Source organism: Halichoerus grypus, chromosome 8 (assembly GCF_964656455.1).
Source record: "Halichoerus grypus chromosome 8, mHalGry1.hap1.1, whole genome shotgun sequence".
NCBI lineage: Eukaryota > Metazoa > Chordata > Mammalia > Carnivora > Phocidae > Halichoerus > Halichoerus grypus.
In genome coordinates this window covers 3,179,952-3,203,661 of record NC_135719.1, presented here as the reverse complement: position 1 = coordinate 3,203,661, position 23,710 = coordinate 3,179,952, and the positions used below count along the sequence as shown (strand labels likewise).

General features: G+C 41.2%; 1 protein-coding gene across 3 annotated transcripts in view; it reads left to right on the top strand.

Annotated features, from left to right (window-relative positions):
• Positions 1-23,710, top strand: part of ADAMTSL3 (ADAMTS like 3) — a 344,500-nt gene that overhangs the window by 302,046 nt on the left and 18,744 nt on the right. For all 3 annotated transcript variants that reach the window (XM_036072905.2, XM_036072904.2, XM_078078809.1), the window contains 2 exons: positions 18,894-19,076; positions 21,269-21,385. In XM_036072905.2, coding sequence (XP_035928798.2) covers positions 18,894-19,076; positions 21,269-21,385 — 300 coding nt within the window. The remainder of the gene's footprint in view (positions 1-18,893; positions 19,077-21,268; positions 21,386-23,710) is intronic.

Here is a 23,710-nt window from a genome sequence, read left to right as displayed (position 1 = left end):
AGTGGGGGCAGCTTGGAAAAACAAGAAAAGAGCCAGAACCTTGAGGGAGGTGGAAAGGGAGCCTTGTGGAGTCACCCAGACTTGGGATGTCACCTCAGGAGCTCCACTGTCGGTTTGGGTTTGCTGGTGACAGCAGCAGGACCAACTTGAAGGCCATGGGGCATGACTTCCAAATAGACAATACTTTTCAGTGTAGCCTTTGAGGACCGTATCATAGCTATTTGTTCATCTGAATCCCGATGTTACATTGATCAGTTATCAAAATTGCTGTTGATCAGAAAGGGTCTCCAGAAAGTCCAAGGTTGTCCTCATTTGAGCTGTTGTTCCAGAATTCTGTGTACCGGAATGAGCGGCATTTACCACTTGTATAGCTTCAGCATGCATCGCTATGCTTGATTTGCACCAGCTCTGACTTTGAGTCTTATTCTTCAAGGAACCACTGGAGGGTTTTGGTGTAGAGATAATACGTGGAATAACTCTCATGGGCCCTTTATAGCCTATGAACAAGGCGCTGGAGGACAATATCCAGCAGTGGACTGTGTAGCTCTCATGAGATGTGATGAGAAGTGTCCAGTCCCAAGCAAAGCAGAAGTCGGGGAAGACCACACCAGGAGGAGACTTGTTGACAACATTGCTCCCTGTCAGAAGAAACATATTTTAAAAGCCTCTGGGGAAAGACTCTTGAATATGGAATTGGGGATAGATGCTGTGACCCAGAGTGTTTCTAATTCCTCAGATCAAATTGCTTGGGGACCTGATTATGTCAGTCTGTTAACATTATTGTGTTAGAAAAGAGAAAGTATTTCAGCAGCTATTCAAGAGAGTTCTGTGGTTGGTAAAAGCCGTAGCCTTATATTTGGAGGAAGTTCTAGATATGGCATCATTGAAGGATAGTCCTTTATACCCAAAAAGCATAGAGTAGATATTGCCAAAAAGAACAGAAGGGTATGTAGTTAACTCAAAATGGGAACATTTCGTACAACATTTACTACCTTGTGAAGATTGACCCCACTTTCAAGGAGAATTATATACTCTTTGTGCTGGTAGTGTTGAGGTTTTTTTTTTTTTTCTGACACTGCAACTGTGAGCTCTTGTTTGTTTCATTTGTTAGTAATGACTCCCCTTGTGGTTTGTCTACACTGTGTTCAATTTGCCTCTTATCCTATAAATTGACACCACCATTTCTTCAGAGCTCCTGGAGGTAACTAATGGTAGCTTCAACTTTCAATCGTCATGTGTGTGGGGAAAAAAAATACAGAATATTGTATGAGTGTTGAGTAGCTGGAGGAAACAAAGAAATGAACAAAAACATACAGGAATAATATATGTGACACACTGATATAAAAATCCAGCCTTTTAGAGCAGTCTGGAATCATCCGAGGATTCTGCGGTGTGGAATGTTTCGTGGGCCTTTCAAGGATGAAGGATATTTGTTTTTAAACAGTGACCATTTTAAAGACACCCAGAAGTGCACGCTTTCTGCAACACATGCTTTACAGCCCTCCAGATCTGAACTTTTTTTCCCACAACATTTGCCTTCCAAAAACTGTTTCAGCATTGTGGAAACAGAACGTTGGATATTTCAGAGCTCCGTGTCTTGGGGGAAATAGCCTGTCTTTGAGGTTAGATAAATAAGTTTAAACTATTTCTGACATCTTGTAGCTGTTTCAGCAGAGCAAACATTTGTTATTTTGAAAGACCATAAAGAACAGCAGTATGAAGAATCCCATCTGAATTCCTCTGGCTTCTTCCATTCTTAGAAAATGTTCACATGTGTAACAATGCTTCTAGGTGCCGAGTTGCGGCAGAGACCCTCCCTCCTCTTCCCGCCACACTGGAGACCTTCGTGTCTCCTTTCGCATCTCCAAACTTGCCAAGTTCTGTTTTGTTCTCTGAACTTTCTGGTGTATGTGGAATGTCACCATGTGTATAAACTCACTATCATACCCTTGCCACTCTGAGGTTGAGGTTTAAGTGGAGTTATCTCTGACCCCTGTCAGTTCCAGATATTGGAAATTCGGAAGACTTCTGGAACTGACTTCTGACAGTTCTTGGGAACTTACCTTGGCCTGGGCACTCCGCCTCTGACTACCTCTTGGACTGACCTCATATGCTCTCTCTCTTGCCCTCCATCAACTGGGATACAAAACTCAGTTCCTTGACTGGTTTCTACTCATAGCAAGACATCCATTAATACCAGGCATTTGGCAGCTTTTTAAAGCAAGGCTGAAGATTGAGGGCTCGTGGAAAAGGCATCCCATCACCTGACTCCTCTGCTCCCTGTTCTCTCTCCCATCCTCCCTCTACTTACTCCAACCCCTAGGATTGCCGTAGGAACTTCAAATTCTTCCTCCCTACAAATGCATGTGGCTCTTGCCTACAAATGCAGGCATCAAAATCTTGCAAGATGTCCTGAAGGAGAAACATCCAACCTCTTTAGAAGACAGCTGGAGTTGTATAGAACAAAACCATTTCTCCAACCTGTAGGTTCTATTGAATTTACTTCAACAAGCCTGCTGTGTGTAAGGCACTGCTTGGGGGCTCCTGAGGTGTGGCTGCTTGTCTCAGCCCAGAGGAAGCTCATGCGGGAAAGAGACTGCCTCCTGAGGCAAGTCTCACCCTCCCTGAAAGCCTAAAGGCAGAAGCAGCTGATGCTCCGCCTTCAGCGAGGCTAAGATCCCAGGATCTGGCAGAGTACTGGCACATGGTATGCACTTACAGGATACTCACTGGCTGAATAAATTCGTGACTAATTGAAAGTGTAGGGCGTTTGGGGTGGGGGGAGGAGGATGGTCTGAGTGGCATTTATGTTGTCCCCTACACCAAGTGACATAAGCAAAGGCACAGGGGACTTAAAGCATCTAGGACATAACCCGTGCCTCAGAATAACTAGTGACCAAAAATCATGTTGGGGAGCTTTTTTTTTTTTTAAACAAAAATGTGTACCACGAGGCCCTGAGGGCAGGTGAGTCCCATGACAGGCCACACCCCCAAAGCCAAATCCTCCTCTGATAAGGCTCAGGCTGATAAAAGACCATGGATAGGGGGCTTTAACAACAGCCATCTCTTTCTCACAGTTACAGTGGCTAGGAAGTCTAAGATCAAGGTGCCAGAAGCCTTGATGTCTGGTGAGGGTCCCTTCCTGGCTCACAAAGAGCATCTTCTCACTGATTCTGCACATGATGGAAAGGGGGGGGGAGAGGGGTTCTGGTTTCTTCCTCTTCTTATAAAGGGCCCTAATCCCGTCACGAGGGCCCCACCTTCATGACCTCATTTGAACCTAATTACCTTCCCAAAGTCCTAGGTCCAAATATCATCACACTGGGGGTGAGGCTTCCACGTACGGATTTGGTAGTGGGGAGCAGGGGAGGGACATACACATCCACCCGAGAGCCATGAACACTTTCAACTCAGCTGACTTGCTGAGCACCTGCTACGTGCCCACCTGACAACAGGGACTCCCAGAAAGCTGTTGTACTGACCATGATACAATGTTGCAAACACAACAGTGTCTGAATAAGAAACTGGGATAGAAACTGGGAGGGGAATACAAGCAACTCAGTGGCAGAGGCGCTTTCCATGAAGAGGAATGGACCCAGATGAGAAGGTGGGAACACTGTATCCGAGTGAAGGGCATGAGTAAGGACAGACGGCAGGCAGGGCGGGCTTGTTGACAGGACACTGAACTGACTGCAGTGCGCAGACTGCGGCAGGAGGGACGTGGCCGGAGGGACAGGAGGTGGGGCCGGGAGTGTGGTTAGAGCCAGGCGGCCCAGGAGGGCACTGCCAGGGCCATGTGCTTCTGGAGGCGGGCAGGGGCCAGCGCTTTGCTCCCTCTGACCTCACACGAAGAGGCGGTTTGGAAGGAGGGAAGCCAGCCGAGAGGTTGTTTCAGTAATTAAGGGAAGAATTATGGTCCTAAGCTATAGCAATGACCGTGGCCATGGGGAAGAGCTGACAGGACCCAAGGGAGTTCTACATTAGAAATGACTTTTACAAACTCGGTGGCAAATTACCCGTGGAGAATAAGAAGGCAGGAGCCAGGAGTGGCTCTGAGGCTCCAAGGTGGGTGACCGCCGGCTGGAGGGGGCACTGTAATGATGTTGGGGGGGGTGATGGCATTGGTCTGGGATGTGTGGGGTTTGAGACATGTGGGGGCCATGCTGACAGCGCAGGTCCAGGAGGACCATCAGTTTTGTTTTTTTTAACAGTGTTGTATTAATCTCAGGTGTACAATATAGTGACTCAACAATTCTATACATTACTCAGCACTCATCGTGACAAGTGTGCTCTTCATCCCCTTCACCTGTTCCCCCCAGCCCCCTACCCACCTCCCCTCTGGCGACCACCAACTTGTTCTCTAGTTAAGAGTCTGTTTTTTGGTTTGTCTCTCTCTCTCTCTTTTTTAACCTTTATTCATTTGTTTCTTAAACACATATAAGTGAAATCACATGGTATTTTTCTTTCTCCGCCTGACTTACTCACTTAGCATAATACTCTCTAGCTCCATCCAAGTTGTTGCAAATGGCAAGATTTCATTCTTTTCTATGGCTGAGTAATAATCATATGTACACTACCTCGTTTTTATCCATTCATCTATTGATGGCCACTTGGACTGCTTCCGTAATTTGGCTGTTGTAAATAATGCTGCTAGGAACATCGGGGTGCATGTAGCCCTTTGAATTAGTGTTTTCATATTCTTTGGGTAAATTCCCAGTAGTGGAATTGCTGGATCCTATGGCAGTTCTATTTTTAATTTTTTGAGGAACTTCCATACTGTTTTCCGCAGTGGCTGCCCCAGTGCATTCCCATCCACAGTGCACGTCCTCACCAGCACCTGTTGTTGCTTGTCTTTGTGATTTTAGGTATTCTGACAGTGATTGTATTTTGACAATTGCTTATTCCCTCCTTCTGGAAATACTTTCTTCTCTACTCCCGCTGTCACCTGTTCCTTTCCAGCCCCCTGGTCTGGTTTTGCCTCATCTCTCCGGTCTGTATGGTGGAGTGCCCCAGGGCCAGTCCCAGACAGTTTCCGTTCTCTAGCTGTCCTCATTCCCTTATTAACCTCATCTGTGCTCCAGGATTCAAAGGTCATCAATATGCCGGCAACTCCCAAGCTGATATTTCCAGCCCAGACCTCTCCTCTAAGCTCTAGGTGAACAGATCCAAGTGCCTCCCCAGCAGCACCCTATGACTATCAGATGTTTCAAACCTAACAAATTTAAACTGAACTCCTGAGTTTTGCTCCCAAATGGGCTGCTCTCATAGACTTCCTTATCTTAGAGAATGGCAATGCCATTATTTCAGATGCTTGGGCCATTTTTGATCTGTGTTTCTCTCTCACACACCCCTCTATCTGTCAGCCCCCCCCATTCCTTTGTCAGATTCTTCAAAATATTTCCGCCTTCAAAATATATCCAGAATCTGACCATTTCTCACCACTTCCATTGCTACTGCACTTGTCCATGCCACCATTATGTCTCGGGTGGATTGTGATAACAGCCTCCTCCCTGGACCCCCCATCTCTGCCCTTGCGCCCTGTGTTCTGTTCAGGCTGTCAAAGCAGTTCTTCAAAAGACCTCATGTCATTCCTCAAAGTCTGTAGAATAAAAGCCAAATCTTCCCAGTGACCTGCAGGGCTGTGATCTGAGCCCCGTCCCCACCTGCCTCTTCTCTGCCCTTGTCTCCTACTGCACCTCCCTCACTCCCATCTCTGCAACCCCAGTGTTCTTCCATGCTCCTCCGAAGTAGCTGGAGTGTGCTGAGGAAGCCTATGGGGCTGCTTCTCAGAAGAGTATTTTCAAATGCAGAAAATAAAATACATCATATTATAAAGAAAACCAGTTATCAAAATCCAGATATGAAAATGTTAATAAATCAAAAGTGTGATCTAATAATAGAAGTGCTTCTTTCCAATAATGCCCTCAATTCAAAATCTAGCATCAGGTCCAATAACCACCATAATTTCGAAGTAGTGGTGGTGTAAAAGGTATTTTGAGATATCCGTAACGATGGTCATGTGAAATGGAAATATTTATCTGTGGTTTCCATTAGCAGCAGAGTCAAAAATACTGCCACCTTGGTTTGTTGCTTATGTTCATAGTTGATGGAAATGCTGAATGTCAGCTAGAGTTAGTGAAAAGGTCATGGAACCTTGACTTCATCTGTGGACCCAGCTGAGGTTAATGGACTCCATGTGAAGAGCCTGCTTCTGGGCCGAGGCACCTGCTGGACCTTTTTCCTGAATGAGAGCCCCACATGGCTTGCTCAGCCTGGCTAAAGGACTTAAGTAAACCTTTCTTAGAATTGACGGCATTTGTTGCTTACATGTTTTTTACCATGGAGGCCTAACGAAGAAGCCAATGCATCTGAAATGTTTCAGGGTCTCTCCCTGGAAGAGGTTTTATAACTTGAGAAAAACCCCATTTATTTAGACTAATTATAGGAGGTAAGTCTGAATCAATTAAGATCCTTGAATTACAATGTTTTCAGGGGCGCCTGGGTGGCTCAGTCATTAAGCGTCTGCCTTCTGCTCAGGTCATGATCCCAGGGTCCTGGGATCGAGCCCCGCATCGGGCTCCCCGCTCCGCGGGAAGCCTGCTTCTCCCTCTCCCACTCCCCCTGCTTGTGTTCCTTCTCTTGCTATGTCTCTCTCTCTCTCTGTCAGATAAATAAAATCTTTTTTAAAAAAAATGTTTTCAAACTTATGTATTGCTTTCAAAAATGCTTAGTCACTTACGAATTACTCAGTAGGAGCTCTTAAAGGAATCTCCTTGAATTAGTAAATAATTTAAATTCACAGGGTGCCTGGGTGGCTCAGATGGTTAAGCGTCTGCCTTCGGCTCAGGTCATGATCCCGGGGTCCTGGGATCGAGTCCCGCATCGGGCTCCCTGCTAGGCGGGGAGCCTGCTTCTCCCTCTGCCTCTCTCTCTCTCTCTCTCTGACTCTCATGAATAAATAAATAAAACATTAAAAAAATAATTTAAATTCACATATCATATATGGAGGCTGGTGAAGTGTTTAAAGAGATGTTTGAAATGATTTTCATTTTTTAATCAAAATACTTAACGAGATTATTTTCTTCCTAGCTAATACAGCCCTTCACTAAATTACCATGGATCCCAAAATAATTGTGTGTGAAGGTATGAAGATTTCACCACAGAGTCTGTATTTTATTACCTTCTCTGTTTGGAAGAGGACATTGCCATGAATAACCAAAAAGTCATGCTGATGTATCTTTGAGATATAATGATTTTCTTCTAGTAGATCCATTCCCTTGTTCAACTCATTTATGCATTTGTCAAATATTCATATATTTATTTTCGCTGCCAGACGCTGTCCTCACAGCCTATTGGGGAGGCCTGAGATTAATGCAGGAATGATGCTCTAAAATAGTTCTGGTCATAGAAGGCACATAAAAAACATGAGTTGAATAAATATATAAAGGGAAGGGTGAGTGGATGAATGAATGAATTGATCTCACACATATCTTACAGCTGAGGGGGGCCCGAAGAGTAGTCTCTTGCCCTACTCTTGTCAGTTTTGAGCAATATGGTCTAAGACCTTCAGGAAACCACAAATTCACTACTGTGGTCTTCAGGCAGAAAATCTGCCCCTCCTAATGTTACATTTGAAATAATAATAAGGTGTGCAAAAGAAAGACGCAAAGCATCGACAGCACTGGGAGCCAAAGTATCCATTTGGAACTGGATGAGTCCACGAGGAATTTCTGCTCATTAGAACTCTGATTATGCAGCAAAAATGCAGCAGCAAAAAATGATGCTGAACACTCAAGAGGCACATGACGAGCGTCCACTGTATCAGAAGAGTAGATGTTCAGTAGTGTATGTGTTGTGTCTCCACAAAACTCTAGAAAAGCAAGAGGAAAACAAAGATAAATTTAAAAAAACTGTTAATTTATTTGTTAATTTAACTGAAAGTTGCTAAGAGAGTAGATCTTAAATGTACTTACCTCAAAAAAGAAATGGTAACATGTGACGTGATTTGGGTGTTAGCTAATGAAGGTGATGGCGGCAGTCACTTTGCAACATGCAAGTGCGTCATACCAACACGTTGCACGCCGTATGTGCACAATGTTATATGTCCATTATATTTCAATAAAGCTGGGGGAAAACCAGCTAGAAGAGAGGTAGAAATAAAAATAGCGCTGGAAAGGGTTTTAAAAAACAATGAGAAATAAAGCCAATATTAGAAGCAGAAAATAAAACACTTGAAATAAAAGGAAAGGAGTGAAGTAGGAGCAAGGTCAGAATTGCTTGCAGAATGCCGAGGAAAAGAGCAGAGAGCTAAAAACAATGATACCTGTGTGATGGACATGGAGGAGAGAGATTAATCACCTAACTGGTGTTCCTGAGCAAGAGAATGGAGCAAACAGAGCAGACACAGAACTTAGAGAGAGAAGAGAGAGAGGGAGAAAGAAGAGGAGAAAGTTTTACTGAATGGAACAGCGACTAGTTTACAGACGGAATGCCCCAGAGTGTTCCAGGCAAAACTGATGAGCAGGTAATACTATCTCCTGATCATATCCTGGCAAAAGTTTTGAAAATTTTGATCATGAACGAATCCTGCAGGAATCCAAAAAGAAGAAAGGAAACAACAACAGATTACTTAAAAGACAATAAAAAATCCTCTTGCCTCAGACTCGATCACAGTGTGAAAGCCCAGGTGACCATGGGCGGCATGAGCAGTGTGCAGGAAAGTGCGTTGCAACACTCCAATTCTGTTGGCAGCTGAGCTGCTGCTTGGTGAGGAGAAGAGAAAAGGTTCTCACCCACTCAAGGATTCCTAATCCATCCTACCCACTGACCTACCTTTGTGGGGAAAAATACTCCCAAGATGCTGCCTTGTCAAGCAAGAAATGCATCTTAATTATGATCACGGAGACATTGCAGTATGAAAGCAATCATAATAAAACATTTGGATCCATTTAAATACAGAATTTAAGAGTTTATTTTAGTGACTTAGATTGCAAAAAAAATCTTTAGAAGAAGATATATAATGAAAAGTAATAATGTAAAATGACCTGAATTTCAAATCCCATTTTATGTCAGAAGAAAAGAAAAGGGTGGGGGAAAGATGTGGGAAGGAAAACTTCACCTTTCCTCATCCTAGAAGGAGAATTGGGGATCTAGGAGATGTCATTTGCGTTTTTTAACTAACTTTTTAAAATTTGGAGGTAGGTAAGGCATTCAGGGGACCTCATACAATGGAAAGTCCCCTGTTCCCACTCCCTTGTTCACCCTCCCCTTGCACCTGTACCCCACACACCCAGGTAAACACCCTCATTAGATTCTTACATATCCTTGCAGAGATTCTCTATGCAAGCATGAATACTTATTTTTTTCTCTTTCTTATATAAAAGTTAGTATATTCAACATACCATTCTCTACCTTGTATTTTTCAGCTGAGAACATTTTTTTCTAAACAGTGTCATTGAAATATGAGATACAAAAAATTGCATATATTTAATATATATAATTTGATGAGGTTGGATACATGCATACACTCATTAACAATCCTCACAGTCAAGGTAATACACATATCCATCACCTCCAAAATTTACCTTGTGTACCCCTTTTTTTGTGGTAAGAACACTTAACATGAGATCTACTCTCAACACATTTTTAAGTGCATAATTCAGTATTGTTGACAGTAGGTGCTATGCTGTATGGCAAATCTCTAGAACAAATTCATCCTGTATTAGCTGAAACTTAATACAATTGAACCATGCTTCTCCATTTCTCCTTCCCCCGGCCCGTGGTAACCACCATTCTCTCTGCTTCTGTGAACTTAACTATTTTAGTCATTTGAGAGGAAGCATGTTGTATTTGCCCTTCTGTGACTGGCTTGTTACAGTTAGCATGTTTTCTAGGTTCATCCATATTGTCACAAATGGCAGAATGTTTTTTAAGGCTGTAGAGTAGTCCACTGTGTGTATATACCATGTTTTCTTTATCCATTCACCTGTCAATACATATTCGGGTTGTTTCTTATCTTGGCTATTGGAACAATGCCGCAGTGAATGTGGGAGCGCAGAGACCGTTTGGGATCCAGTTTCAATTCTGTTGGATATATACCGTATCCAGAAGTGGGATTGCTGGATCACACGGTAGTTCAATTTTTTTTCAATTTTTTGAGGAACCTCCATACTACTTTCCAAAACAGCTGTAGTATTTTACATTTCTCCCAACAGTGTAGGAGGGTTCCAGTTTCTCCACAATCTCACCAGCACTTGTTATCTTTTGTGTTTTCAATAATAGCCATCGTAACCAGTGTGAGGTCATATCTCCTTGTGCTTCTGATTGCCCTGATGATGAGTGAGGTTGAGCATCTTTTCACGAACCTGTTGTCTGTCTTATGCCTTTGGAGAAATGTCTGTTCAAGTCCTTTGCCCATTTTTAAATTGGGTTATTTGTGTATTTGCCATTGAGTTGTAGGAGTTCCTTATATATTCTGGATATTGACCTCTTATTAGATAAATAGGTTACAAATATTTTCTCAGATTCTGTAGGTTGCCTTTATATTTTGTTTCCTTTGCTGTGCAGAAACTTTTTAGTTTGATGTAGTCCCACTTGTCTGTTTTTGTTTCTGTTGATTATGCGTTTGGTGATCCAGGAAATCATTCAATGTCAAGGAGCTTTTCTCCTGTGTTTTCTTCTAAGAATTCTACAGTTTCAAGTCTTACGTTTGTCTTTAATCCATTTTATATATATAATATTTTGAAATGATCGTGTGGTTTTTATCCTTCATTCTGTTAATGTGGTCTGTCACATTAATTAATTTGCATGTGTCCCAGGGATAAATCCCAGTTGGTGATGTTAGATGATCCTTTTCATGTGTTGTTGAATTCAGTTTGCTAGTATTTTTTCGAGTATTTTTGCATTTGTGTTCGTTAGAGATGTTGACCCGTAGTTCTCTTTTCTTATAGTGTTTTTTTCCCAGCTTTGGTATCAGAGCAATGCTGACCTCATAAAATGAGCTTAGAAGTATTTCTTCCTCTTAAATGTTTTGGAAGAATTTAGGAAGGATTGTATTAATTCTTCTTTAAAAGTTTGGTATAATTCACCAGTGAAGTCATCTGGTCCAGGACTTTGGTTTGTTGGAAGGTTTTGGATTACTGATTCAATTTTCTTGTACATTATTCACGTCTGTTGAACTTTTCTGTTTCTTTATGATTCAGTCTTGGTAGTTTGTATGTTTCTGTAAATACATCCATTTCTTCTAGATTTGGTGTATAATTATCCAGAATAGTCTCTTGTGATCCATTTGGTTTCTGTGTCATCAGTATTCTTTTAAAAAAAATTTATTTATTTATTTGAGAGAGAGAGAGAGAGAGAGAAAGAGCACAAGCAGGGGGGAGGGGCAGAGTTTGGTAAGGGAGAAGAAGACTCCTTGCTGGGCAGGGAGCCTGATGCAGGACTCGATCCCAGGATCCTGAGATCATGACCTGAGCTGAAAGGCATATGCTTAACTGACTGAGCCTCTGTGTTATCAGACTGAATGTCTCCTTTTTATTTATTTGAATACTCTTAATGATTTCTTTGTAAGCTTAGATAAAGGTTTTCAGTTTAGTTTATCTTTTCAAAAAAAACCCAGCTCTTATTTATGTTAATATTTTCTATTGGTTTTCTCTTCCTTATTTTGCTTATTTGTATTCTAATCTTTGTTTTTTTTCCCCCTTCCTTCTAATTCGGGGTTTAGTTTGTTCATCTCTTTCTAGTTCCTTGAAGGCTAAAGTTAGGTTGTTTGAGATCTTCCTTCTTTTGTAACATTGGCATTTATTGCTATAAACTTCCTTTCTAGTACTGCTTTTGTTGTATCCCACAGGTTTTGCTATGTTGTATGTTTATTTTCATTTGTATTAGGTATTTTCTAATTTCCCTTCTGATTTCTTCTTTGACTCAATGGTTGCTCAAGGGTGTCTTGGTTAATTTCCACATATCTGAATTTTCTAATTTTCCTTCTGGTACAGATTTCTACTTTTATTCCATTGTGGTTAGAAAAGATACTTGGTGTGGTTTCAGCCTTCTAAATTTATTAAGACTTGTTTTGTGGCCTAATATGTGATTTGTCTTGGAGAATGTTTCATCTGGGCTTGAGAAGAATGTATATTATGGTACAGGTGGGTGGAATACACTATGTCTGTCTGTTGGGTCTATTTGGTTAATAGTGTAGTTCAAGTCCACTGTTTCCTTATTAATTTTCTGTGTGGACATACTATCCATTGTTGAAAGTGGGATATTGAAGTCCCCTGCTATTACTGTATTGCTATCTGTTTCTCTTTATAGATCTATCAATGTTTGCTTTATATATTTAGGTGCTCTGATATTAAGTGCATATATATTTATGATTGTTATATCTTCCTGAAGAATTGACTCTGTTATCAATATATACCATCTTTATATCTTGTAACAGTTTTTGACTTGACATTATTTTGTCTAATGTAAGTACAGATACCCCTGCTCTCATTTGGTTACCATTTGCATGGAATCTATTTTCCCATCCCTTCACTCTCAGTCTGTGTATGTCTGTAATTCTAAAGAGAGTCTTTGTAGGCAGCATATAGTTGGAGCTTTTCTTTAAATCAATTCAGCCACTCTGTGCTTTTTGATTGAAGAGCTTAATCCATTTATGTTTAAAGTAATTATTGATAGGTAAGGATTTAGTATTGCCACTTTGTTAATTTTTTTTCTATCTTATTTGTGGTCCTTTTGTCTCTTTTCCTCTATTTCCATCTTCCTTTGTGATTTGTTGATTTTTTTTTTTTTAAAGATTTTATTTATTATTTATTTGAAAGAGAGAATGAGATAGAGAGAGAACATGAGGGGGGGAGGGTCAGAGGGAGAAGCAGACTCCCCGCTGAGCAGGGAGCCCGATGTGGGACTCGATCCAGGGACTCCAGGATCATGACCTGAGCCGAAGGCAGTCGCTTAACCAACTGAGCCACCCAGGCGCCCGATTTGTTGATTTTTTTAACAACGACATGCTTTGGGTTTTTTTTTTTTTTCTTTTCTTTTGCATAGCTACTATAGGTATTTTTTGTGTGGTTACTGTGGGGTTACATAAATCATCTAATATTTATAATTGACTATTTTCAGGTGATAACAACATAACTTCAATCTAATACAAAAACTCTACACTCTGTACCTCTCTATCTTCCTGCTTTATGTTACTATGTCACACTTTACATGTTTTTACATTGAGTATCCATTAACAAATTTTCATATTTATATCTTACTCCTTTGTCTTTTAACTTTTATACTAGAGTTAAAAGTGATTTATACAGCTCCATTACAGTATTATAGTATTCTGTACTTATTTTGATTTTGCTAAATTGCTGTAAACTAGTTTATTTTTTTAAGTAAATTGTAACATTATGGGAACTTAAAATACAGCATTTAATTTCTACTTTACAAGACAAAAGGGAACAAAGAAAGGATAACCAAAGTCAAAGGCCCATAAAAGGCCCATAAAAAGTCAAAGGCCCATATTTACCTTTTCTGGTGAATTTTATACTTTCATATGCTTTTGTGTTATTGTTTTCTGTTCTTTCATTTCAACTTGCAGAACTCTCTAGCATTTCTTATGAGGCTGGTCTAGTGATGATGAACTCACTCAGCTTTTGTTTGTCTGGGAAAGTCTTTATTCCTCTTTCATTTCTAAAGGACAGTTTTGCTAGGTATATTATTGGTTGGCCACTTTTTTCTTTCAGTAATGTGAGTACATCATCAATATTTCATTGCATTGATATACTGTAAGTTAATATTGTTGGATATGTGACTTGTTTTCAATCTTTTGCTTTTATATAACTGCATAAATAGAACATTTTGTATGCAGGTGTATTGATAGCATTAATTCCTAGGAAAGGGGATTACTCTTTAGAGGATAAATACAATTATAATTTTGGAAGATTTTGCTAAATTGCTGTCAACTAGTTTATTTTTTTAAGTAAATTGTAACATTATTAGAACTTAAAATACAGCATTTAATTTCTACTTTACAAGACAAAAGGGAACAAAGAAAGGATAACCAAAAGTCAAAGGCCCATAAAATCAGAAGGTATAGAACAATGACAAGGTAAACCCAGACATATCTGTAATCACACTAAATATTAATAGGGTTAACATTGCTATTAAAAGCAAAGGCCCTTAGATTGGGTTTCCAAATAAAACCTAATGATACACTATTACAAGAGACACTTCCAAAATAGAGTTATACAGAAAATTGTAAAAATTATACAAAAGTATATTAAGCAGAAGAAAACAGAATAACTAGCAGTCACAAAAGTAAAATCAGGCAAGACAGGATTTAAGACCCTAAAAAAAGATAAAAAGACACCTATTAAAAAAAATCCACAGTAAAGTATCATCAACATGAACTGTCATTGCTAGATAAGATATAATACATAAAAACAAAAATAGGAAAAACACAAGGAAAAATTGATAAACATAGTAGACTGGAGCACTTTTTTCTGGACAGAAGAGCTCAAGGAGAAGCAAGTTAATAAGGACACATACTAAAAGAATATAATAAGACTTAATTATTGTAAATATTTGAACTTTATACCCCAAAAAGAAATAATATACCTTCTTTTCAAGTATGCATAGAACATTTACCAAAAAAGGTGATTGCATATTAGGCCACAAATATACCTTAGAAATTTCAAGAAACAGCAGTTGTTTGGACTGCATTTTCTGATTATAATGCACTAAAGTTACAACTCCCTTGCAAAAGGTCAGGTGATTAAAATACCAAGTTGGAAATTTTAAAATTCCTTCCCAGGTAGGATGTGAATCAAAGAGGAAATCAGATGCAGTTACCAACTATGCTGAAAATCCTTCTGTCCCACAGATTTTATCCTGAACCCTCCCCTATGCTCATTTCATGCATTCCCCTTTAATCATCTCATTTAATTTCATGATTTCAATCATCATTTCTGTTAATACTTGTGTCTCCAGTTTAGACATTTCTCCTGGGTTCCGAATCCAGTCAGTTGATTTTGGATGTCATTTAGCTACCTCAGTCTCAACACACTTACAATAATTTCTCACGTACTCCATGCAGATCTGCTCTTCCTCTGGTTTTTCCCTGTTTCAGTTAATGGCACCACCATCTATCTGCATGTCATCCTTAAATCCTTCTCTCCTTTACTTCCCCATGTAAAGTCAATCACTGTGTCCTATTGGTTTTTTCCTCCTGTGTCTCTCTAGACCCACTGCTCCTGCCTCCACTGTCCCATCTTTGTCTCTCACCTCAGTTGCTTTTGTAACCCTCCAACTGGTCCTCCTGACCCATGCCCCTGTCTTCCTTGTTTTACATCACATCCAGGCCGAAATTAATTAATTAATTAATTAATTTTCCTTCCTTCCTTCCATCCTCCCTCCCTCTTCCTTCCTTCCTTCCTTCCATCCTCCCTCCCTCCCTCCCTCTCTCTCTCTCTCTCTTTCTTTCTTTCTTAAAAGAGGGAGTGAGAGTGCAAGCAGGGAGGAGGGGCAAGAGAAGAGGGAGAGAGAGAATCTTAAGCAGGCTCCACACCCAGCATGGAGCCCAGTGCGGGGCTTGATCTCATGATGCTGAGATCATGACCTGAGCCAAAAATCAAGAGTTGGATGCTTAACCGACTGAGTCACTCAGGCTGATACTTCTAAAACACCAATCTGATATTTTCAGATCGTTTAAAATAATTATTGTTTAAAATAATTACATTGTTTCGTTTCCCATTTTCCTTAAAATAAATTCAACCAAATTCCTTACTATGGATAATAAATTTGCATTTGATAGACACCTTCTCACCTCTTATCTCATCTTTCCTCACTCCTCCTCCATGTACTTTAAGCTCGTCATAATAAACTTCCATGATTACCCAAAGGGGAATTTTACTCTATTTTACTTTGTGTCTAAGACTTAATGCCCACTCTTCCTTGGGCCTAAAACAGCCTCTCCACCACTGCTATCCCCTTCCCTTGACATGTTCCTCCTTGTCCTAAGGTATAAGCTGAGGTGTTCCTTCATGTGGGGATCTTCCATCTCTTCAGTCTGCATTAAGTGCAGCTTCTATGTGATGGCATCCAGTGTTCACCTTTATCATAGGCCCTTATCTCCTTTTATTGCAATCACCTGTTTCCCTCAAAGCCCTACCTTAAAATTAAGTTTCTTTTTCCTTTTTTTTTTAAATTAAGTTTCTTGAGGAACTTAGTTCACCATCATATCCTTAGCCCCAGCACTGAGCATCACATAGAGTAGGCACTTCAGAAACATTTTTTGAATGAATGAATTAATGGCGATAATTGTATTGCATTTCAAAATACAAGATATATAGTCAAAGCTGTATTCAAAAGAAAATTAATAGCTTTAAATATTTTAATTTTAAAATAAGAAAATTAAAATACACTATCAACTCAGAGACTTAGAAATTTCCATGTAAACTAGAAATAAAAGGAAATTTCTTTGATTTGACAACAACTATCAGAAACCAAAAGCAAATATCATGCTTCAGGAGGGAGCTTTAGTAATATTCCCTTTAAAGTTGGAAATAAGACAGATATGTTTGTTGTAACTGTCCTTATTCAGCATTTAGAGACATTAGTCAATGCAATGCAATAGTTAGAAATAATAGGTATACATATTTGAAAAGAAGAGATAAAATTATCACTATGTGTAAATATGATTGTTTGCCTTTTATTTTTTAAATTTTTATGTGTGTGTGTATTTATTCATTATTTTTTTTAGAGAGAGAACGTGAGCATCAGGGAAAGTGCAGAGGGAGAGGGAGAGAGTGAAAACCTTAAGCAGGCTCCATGCCCAGTGCGGAGCCCAACACAGGGCTCGATCTCACGACCCTGAGATCATGACGTGAGCCAAAATGAAGAGTTAGACACTTAACCGACTGAGCTACCCAGGCACATCTGGTTTTTTACTTTAAAAAAAAAAATCAATTGAAAACTATTAAATACAGTTGACCTTGAATGACACAAGTTTGAACTGTCTAGGCTCACCTTTAAGTGGATTTGTTTTATTTTTTATTTATTTATTTATTTATTTATTTATTTATTTATTTATTTTTTTTAAAGATTTTCTTTATGTATTTGACAGAGAAAGACACAGCGGTAGAGGGAACACAAGCGGGGGAGTGGGAGAGGGAGAAGCAGGCTTCCTGCTGAGCAGGGATCCTGATGCGGGGCTCGATCCCAGGACCCTGGGATCACGACCTGAGCCGAAGGCAGACGCTTAACCACTGAGCCACCCAGGTGCCCCTAAGTGGATTTGTTTTATAAATACAGTCCTGTAAATGCATTTTCTCTTCCTTATGGTTTTCTTAATAACATTTTTTCTTTAGCTGACTTTAGTGTAAGAATACAGCCTATAATACATATAATACACAAAATACATGTCGGTGACTATTTGTGCTATTGGTAAGACTTCTGTTCAACAGCAGGCTGTTAGTAGTTAAGTTTTGGGGGAGTCAAAACTTACATATGGAATTTTGACTGTGTGGGGGAGGGGAGTCGGCATCCTTAGCCCCCACATCGTTCAAGGGTCAGCTGTAATAAAGTTCAGTGAGATGGCAATCCAAGAGAAATATACAAGGGTTCACACCTTCCCAATAGCTTTATTGTTAGCAATAAACAACCATAAAATATATTTTTTTAAAGTCTGCTAACTTTGGCAGTAAACACTGTAAGGTATGCAGGAATAAGTTTATCAAGAAATATGCAAGACCTACCTACATTGTGGTTAGGAGATCAGTTCTGGAATAAACCGTGGGTGTGAATCTTGGCTCCGATGTTTACTAGCTGGCGACCTTAGGGAAGTTCGACCCCTCTGTGTGTATGTGTTTGTAGAAGTGACTAGAAAGGCATATGTACATGTGATTAGCACTTGTCTGGGTATTTAGGTTCCAGCCTAGTGTTGACTTGGCCATCTTCCCTGGTGTAAGCTGGAGCTAACCAGACCTTCGCGGGGCAGGCGTTTTGCCTACTATAAGGAGCGTTGAAAATGTCGTGATGATAGCGGTGACACCTGTTTTTGGCAGAAAGCCTCACCACGCCTGCACATTCTCTCCAAGCAGAGCACTGAGGGGGAGAGCACATCGCCAAAACCACTTACTATAGCTGGATCTCAGGATCATCTGAGGCTGCCCCAGCCCTTCAGAACCAAGAGAGGTTCCTCTGAGTTTTGCATTTCATATCCCAGCAAGATGCTAAGACTTCTCAAGATTGGGGCGGGGGGAGCAATTCTTTCTATTTCTCATGCTCCTCTCTGTGTCCAGAGGTGTTGCTTACAGTCCCTGCACTTCGCTACATCCACCAGACTTGAAACTCAACGCTTTGTGTTCCCTGAAATTATATTCTTGTACTAAAGTAGCAATGAACAAGTTTTGTTTTGTTTTTCCCTAAAGATTTAATATTTTTTTCTGAAGGAGGGACATTTTGTTGCCGATGCACAGCAAGTAACTTAAAGATTCGCCTTAGATAGTTTTGCTTTCTGGAGACTTCTTTGTGATAACTCAGCACTGGGCATTTCTCTCTGTCTCTGCTTCTAGCTCCTCTTTTCCAACCACTCTCCTGCTCCCCCCACTCAGCTTTGTATTTGTTCTTTTTTCTGATATGGAGCTACCCCACCCTCTTCGGCTCCTCTTGACTTACATACATACCCCAGTCAGGTGCATCATAGACCAAAGCCCTTTGCTTTGATGGAATCTCCTCCCTGCCGTCAAGGATCTGTAGAAACAGAAGTAGCCATCTGTCCTATTATATGTAATTAAGCCCATTCGCTAACTTGTGGTCAGAATGCTAAATGGTATTTGTCATATGGTTCTGTGGCCCTATTCTTAAAGGAATTTGCCTTTGTCATATTTGTTTTTATTCCAAAGGTGTCCCTCAGCCTAATATAACTTGGTTGAAGAGAGGAGGATCTCTGAGTGACAATGTTTCCTTGCTTTTCAATGGATCCCTGTTGTTGCAGAATGTTTCCCTTGAACATGAAGGAACCTATGTCTGCACAGCTACCAATGCTCTTGGAAAGGCAGTGGCCATGTCTGTACTGCACCTGCTGGGTAAGTGTCACATTCTTCGGGTTCAAGTGCTTCCTGTAACACGTACAAGCAGCCCCCCGTTTGGTTGATCCTGGAGCCGAGGAGTAAACAAGATGGACGTTAGATGGTTTTAACCGTGCCTTGCCACTACAAACGAGCACTGAAGCTGGCATTTCATCCTACCCAGGTCTTCTCTGAGAAGGCTGTGATTTTCTTGCTAATACTTCTCTTCCCAAGAACCTACACTGGCATATGGTCTTCTGCCCAGAATCAAGACCCTTCATGTTCTGCCTCTATATTTGCGTATCTGCTGACCCCAACCCCCAGCCCAAGCTAGCAGTGAGCTCTGTTCTAGTGAACATGGTTTCCTGCCCTGTGATCTGACAGACTCTCCCACCCATGTGCTGTTTCCGTGGAAGTATCACCTCCAGGCACACTGCTCTCCAAAGAAGAGAAATGGAGGGCCAACTTCTGTCTCTTACAGAAGAATTCCTATCTCCTGTGGGAACCCCCTGGATTTCGTTTGACCTCTTTTCTCTGGTCGAACCACCTGGTATCTGATTAAGTCCAAACACACATTGTTCTCCAATTGTTTCCTCTTTTACTTCTGTTTCCTCAGCTAAATTGTAGGTCCTTTAATTATAGAGATCATGTGTGATTTTTTTTTTTTTTTTTTGCAGTCCTGAGGATATAATATAGTATAAGGCACACAGTAGGTACTCGATAAATACTAATCAGTTGAGTCTTAGGACACCTTACAGTTGGGTCAGTGATGTCATTTGGAGAAGCTCATTACAATGTGCCCCTTGGCCCAGGATGACAAGCTGCTTCTGCTGCTTCTGCTATCTGTAGGGATAATTTCTGGAGTTCAACAAATTTTTGTCACCAAAATGGGCTTTAAATTGTTGAGGTTTTAGGGCTCGGTAAATGATACTCCTCTTTCCCATCAGGGTTTGGAACCAGTTGAGAGTTGATGACAGAAGTCAATCAGATGGACATTAGGGATCATTTGTTATTCTTCTTTGTATCTCCGGCACCTAACACAGGTGTAATCAGTGTTAAATAAGTGTTTCACAAATGAATGAAATTGAGTTGTTGGCAGACCTGGTATGAGATTATTATAGAATCCACTGCGGAATCAAGAGGATGATGGAAAAGAGCCTTCTCCATGGCTTTTCTTGTTGGCAGTTAGAGGTGCCCGGGGACATGCACAGGTGGGAGATGCCAATGTGGGGAGTTAGAACAGTTGTCATGCACAAAACACTTTGGTGTTCATTAACTCCTCCGATATTTACAAGAGCACAGGGTTGGGGCAGTCATTTTTAATCCCACTGCATGAATGAGGAGAACTAAAACTCACAGAAAGTTTTCCTGGAGCCCAAATATATAGCCTTCTCTTTGAGCGTTCTTCATGCTGCCCCTCCTGGACCATCAGTGCTGATCAGGAAGGCTCTGGTGTACCTCTGTGTGGCCCTTCCCAAAGAGTCCCCATGGTCTTCTAGGATCTTGGAATGGAAGATTTTCAACTGATGGGCTTGGCCAAGCCTGTCTGATTCTTGAATGCCTTCCCCATGCTCTGAGAAGTGCCAGCCTTATTCCTTGCTTCTGCTCGTCTCCACTCAGGAAGCTGCATGGCCATCTCAGCCTCGCCCCGCATACCTCTTCTCTCAGGAGTACCTCCCACTAAGCAGCTCATGACTTTACTTAAACTGACTGAGGAATCAAGAATGTCTTACATGACACAATGCATGGCATTCTTCCACCGCCCTGCGCTTAGAGCTTCACAGTCTTCCTGAAAGCCCACACTCCCCACCATGTGAGGTGCTCTGTGAAACCTCACTCATTCTCCTGCTGCCAAGGCTCCTGTTGAGTGGAAGAGCTCTACTGTTCTCAGAGGACTCCTCTAATCCCTTCTGGAATTTTGGTGAATCTGTTTTTTCCCATCTTATTAAGCTATAAACTCTGAAAACATGCACAGATACCACGTGTTAGCAGAGTTGCTCTAACTAGACCCCGATAGCACCCACACACCCAGACCCACATGTAACTCCCAGATCTGTGTGAGCCTGAGCATCCAGGACAGAGCATTTCTTTGGAAAGAGCTGACTTCCTAGTAGTTGTCTTCTTTAAGAACACCCAAGCTGGGACAAGAATTAGATATTGTTTAACTGGAAAACAAGGGCTCCTTCTTTCTTTTTTCTTTTTTTTCTCAGAACAAAGACGTTTGGACAGTAAAAGCATATTTCCCAAGGACTATAAAAAGCATATGCTCCAGGCATCCAACGCCGGAACCAACAGCAATGACCCAACAGGAGAACCCCGACCTCCAGGTCAGAGATTCTGACTTTTTAGGGATTTGCCATTTGTGAGGCATGTGCAGGGAAAAGGATTTAGCTACAAGACTCCATGTTTTGCACTTCTCAATAATTAAAATTATTCCTAGACATTTGGCCAGCTTTTCCCTTGCCCTCGGTCTTCTGTGGTTCAACTTGTTCCTTCCATATTGAAACATTTTTGAAAAAGAAATCACTCCTGAGGAAGCCCACAGAGCCCCATATCCTAAATGTGCATCATTATTTGTGATAAAACAGGGATTGGCTTTCCAGTTTTAAAACTATTGCCAACTTGGCCAATATTCACAGAGGGAAGATTTGCTGAGTTCTGGAACCAATTCTTTCATTTTTCTCTTTTCATAAGTTTTTTCCCCTATACTTATTAACTTTGTTATGCATTGCTGTTTGGTCAGGAGAACCTAATCTAAGTATTTCAAGCTGGCAAAACTCTTTAGGAGGCCAAGGGAGAGAGGTAGAGTTAAGAAAATCAGAAATGCTGGAATCACAGGGAAAAGGTACTGATGATCTCAGATTCTTGTAGCTCAGAAGTGAGAAAGTCACAGAAGGATGCAGAGAAGCTCCTATTAGATTTCATGCTTTATTATACCTCCTATACAGGAACAATACTGGCTACATCATTTTGACCTTTTAAATCTTGAGCAAATACCTCTCCTTTGCAGAACATATCCCAAAGGATAACTCTGCAGGTAGGGATTCTAGAAATGTGGTTCCTAGGCTCCCACCTTCTCAGATGCAGGGAGAGCATAGAAGAGGAAAACAGTGTTGGGCCACCAATCAAACAGTCCAGCTCATGTTATTTATGACTTCATTCTCCAGGAGTATTTATGTATTTCTTCTCCTCTGCCAGACATAAAACTACCATTATAAAATGCACTATTATCCATTCATTCAGCCTTTGTCTTAGTCTGTTTGGGCTACTATAACAAAAACCATAGACTGGGTGGCTTAGCAACAACATACATTTATTGCTCTCAGTTCTGGAGGCTGTGAAGCCCAAGGTCAAGGCACCAGCAGATCAGGCGTCTGGTGAGGGCCCACTTGCTGTGTCCTCACGTGGCAGAAGGAGTGAAGAAGATCCCTGGGTTCTCTTCTGTAAGGACACTAACCCCATTCCTGGGGGCTCCACCCTCATGACCTCCTCACCCCCTGAGGGCCCCACCTCCTAAGACCATTTCATTGGATGTTAGGATTTGACATATGAATTTTGGAGAGACACAAACATTCAGTCTATGGCAACATCCAACAAGTGTTTGCCCAGTGCTTACTCTTGCCAGGCTGGGGGTCAGAGGTGAGCTAGCCCTTGGGAAGCTCATGGTCTCTACAGGGAGGCAGTCATGTAAACAGGTATTTTGAAGCCGGATGACAAGTGCTGGAATAGAAGGATGACCAAGTCCACTGGCAGCACTAAGGAAAGGGCCCACCTCTCTCTGGAGAAGACAACCCCGTTTTCACGTGGGCCATGATGTTTGTTCTGGGAAGAGGAAGAAGAACATTCCAGGCAGAGAAACAGATGTGCAAAGGCAGATAGGAATTCCATGTGGAAGGGAACATGAAATCAAGGAACTCCCTCAAATCAATTAATTTAAAAATTGGATATTCATGAGGCTGAAACTGCTGGGAAAGTTGAAGCCTTTGGAATATTTAAACATTTGGTTTATCAACACTGCCTTTCTTGTTTGACCACCTCCTACACACACACACACACACACACACACACACACACACACACCTGCACATACACGTGTACACATTCTGGAATATGCCAGACCTTCAATGGATCCCTACCTTAGCATTTCAAAGACACTCCTTTATTAATTGACCAAATACTTCTTGAGTACCTAATCTATAACATGCCCTGTCCCAGCAGTGGGCAGGACAGAAGAGCTCCTCACCCTCATGGACTTGGCATTCCAGTAGGAGAGATGGACAGTAAACAAGGAAACAAACATATATTTCCCTGTGGTAAGTGCTATGAAGGAAACAAAATAGGGTGATAGCATAGTGATTGCATGCAGCCACTTTGGAGAAGAAAGTCAGGACAAGCCTTCTAAGGAGGTGATAGTTGAGCCCAGACCTTAACAATGAGATAGAGCCATCCATGCACAAAGATGAAGAAGGAGCATTTATGGCAGAGGGAATAGTGTGTGCAAGGACCATAAAGTGGGAACAAGCTTAATGTGGTCAAGAAACACAAAGAAAATTCATGTGATGGGGGCACCGTGGGGGAGAGGTGGGGCGGGGGTATGAAATGAAGTTGGAAGGTGGCTGAGGACCCTATCATTCAGAGCTTTGAAGGTCAAG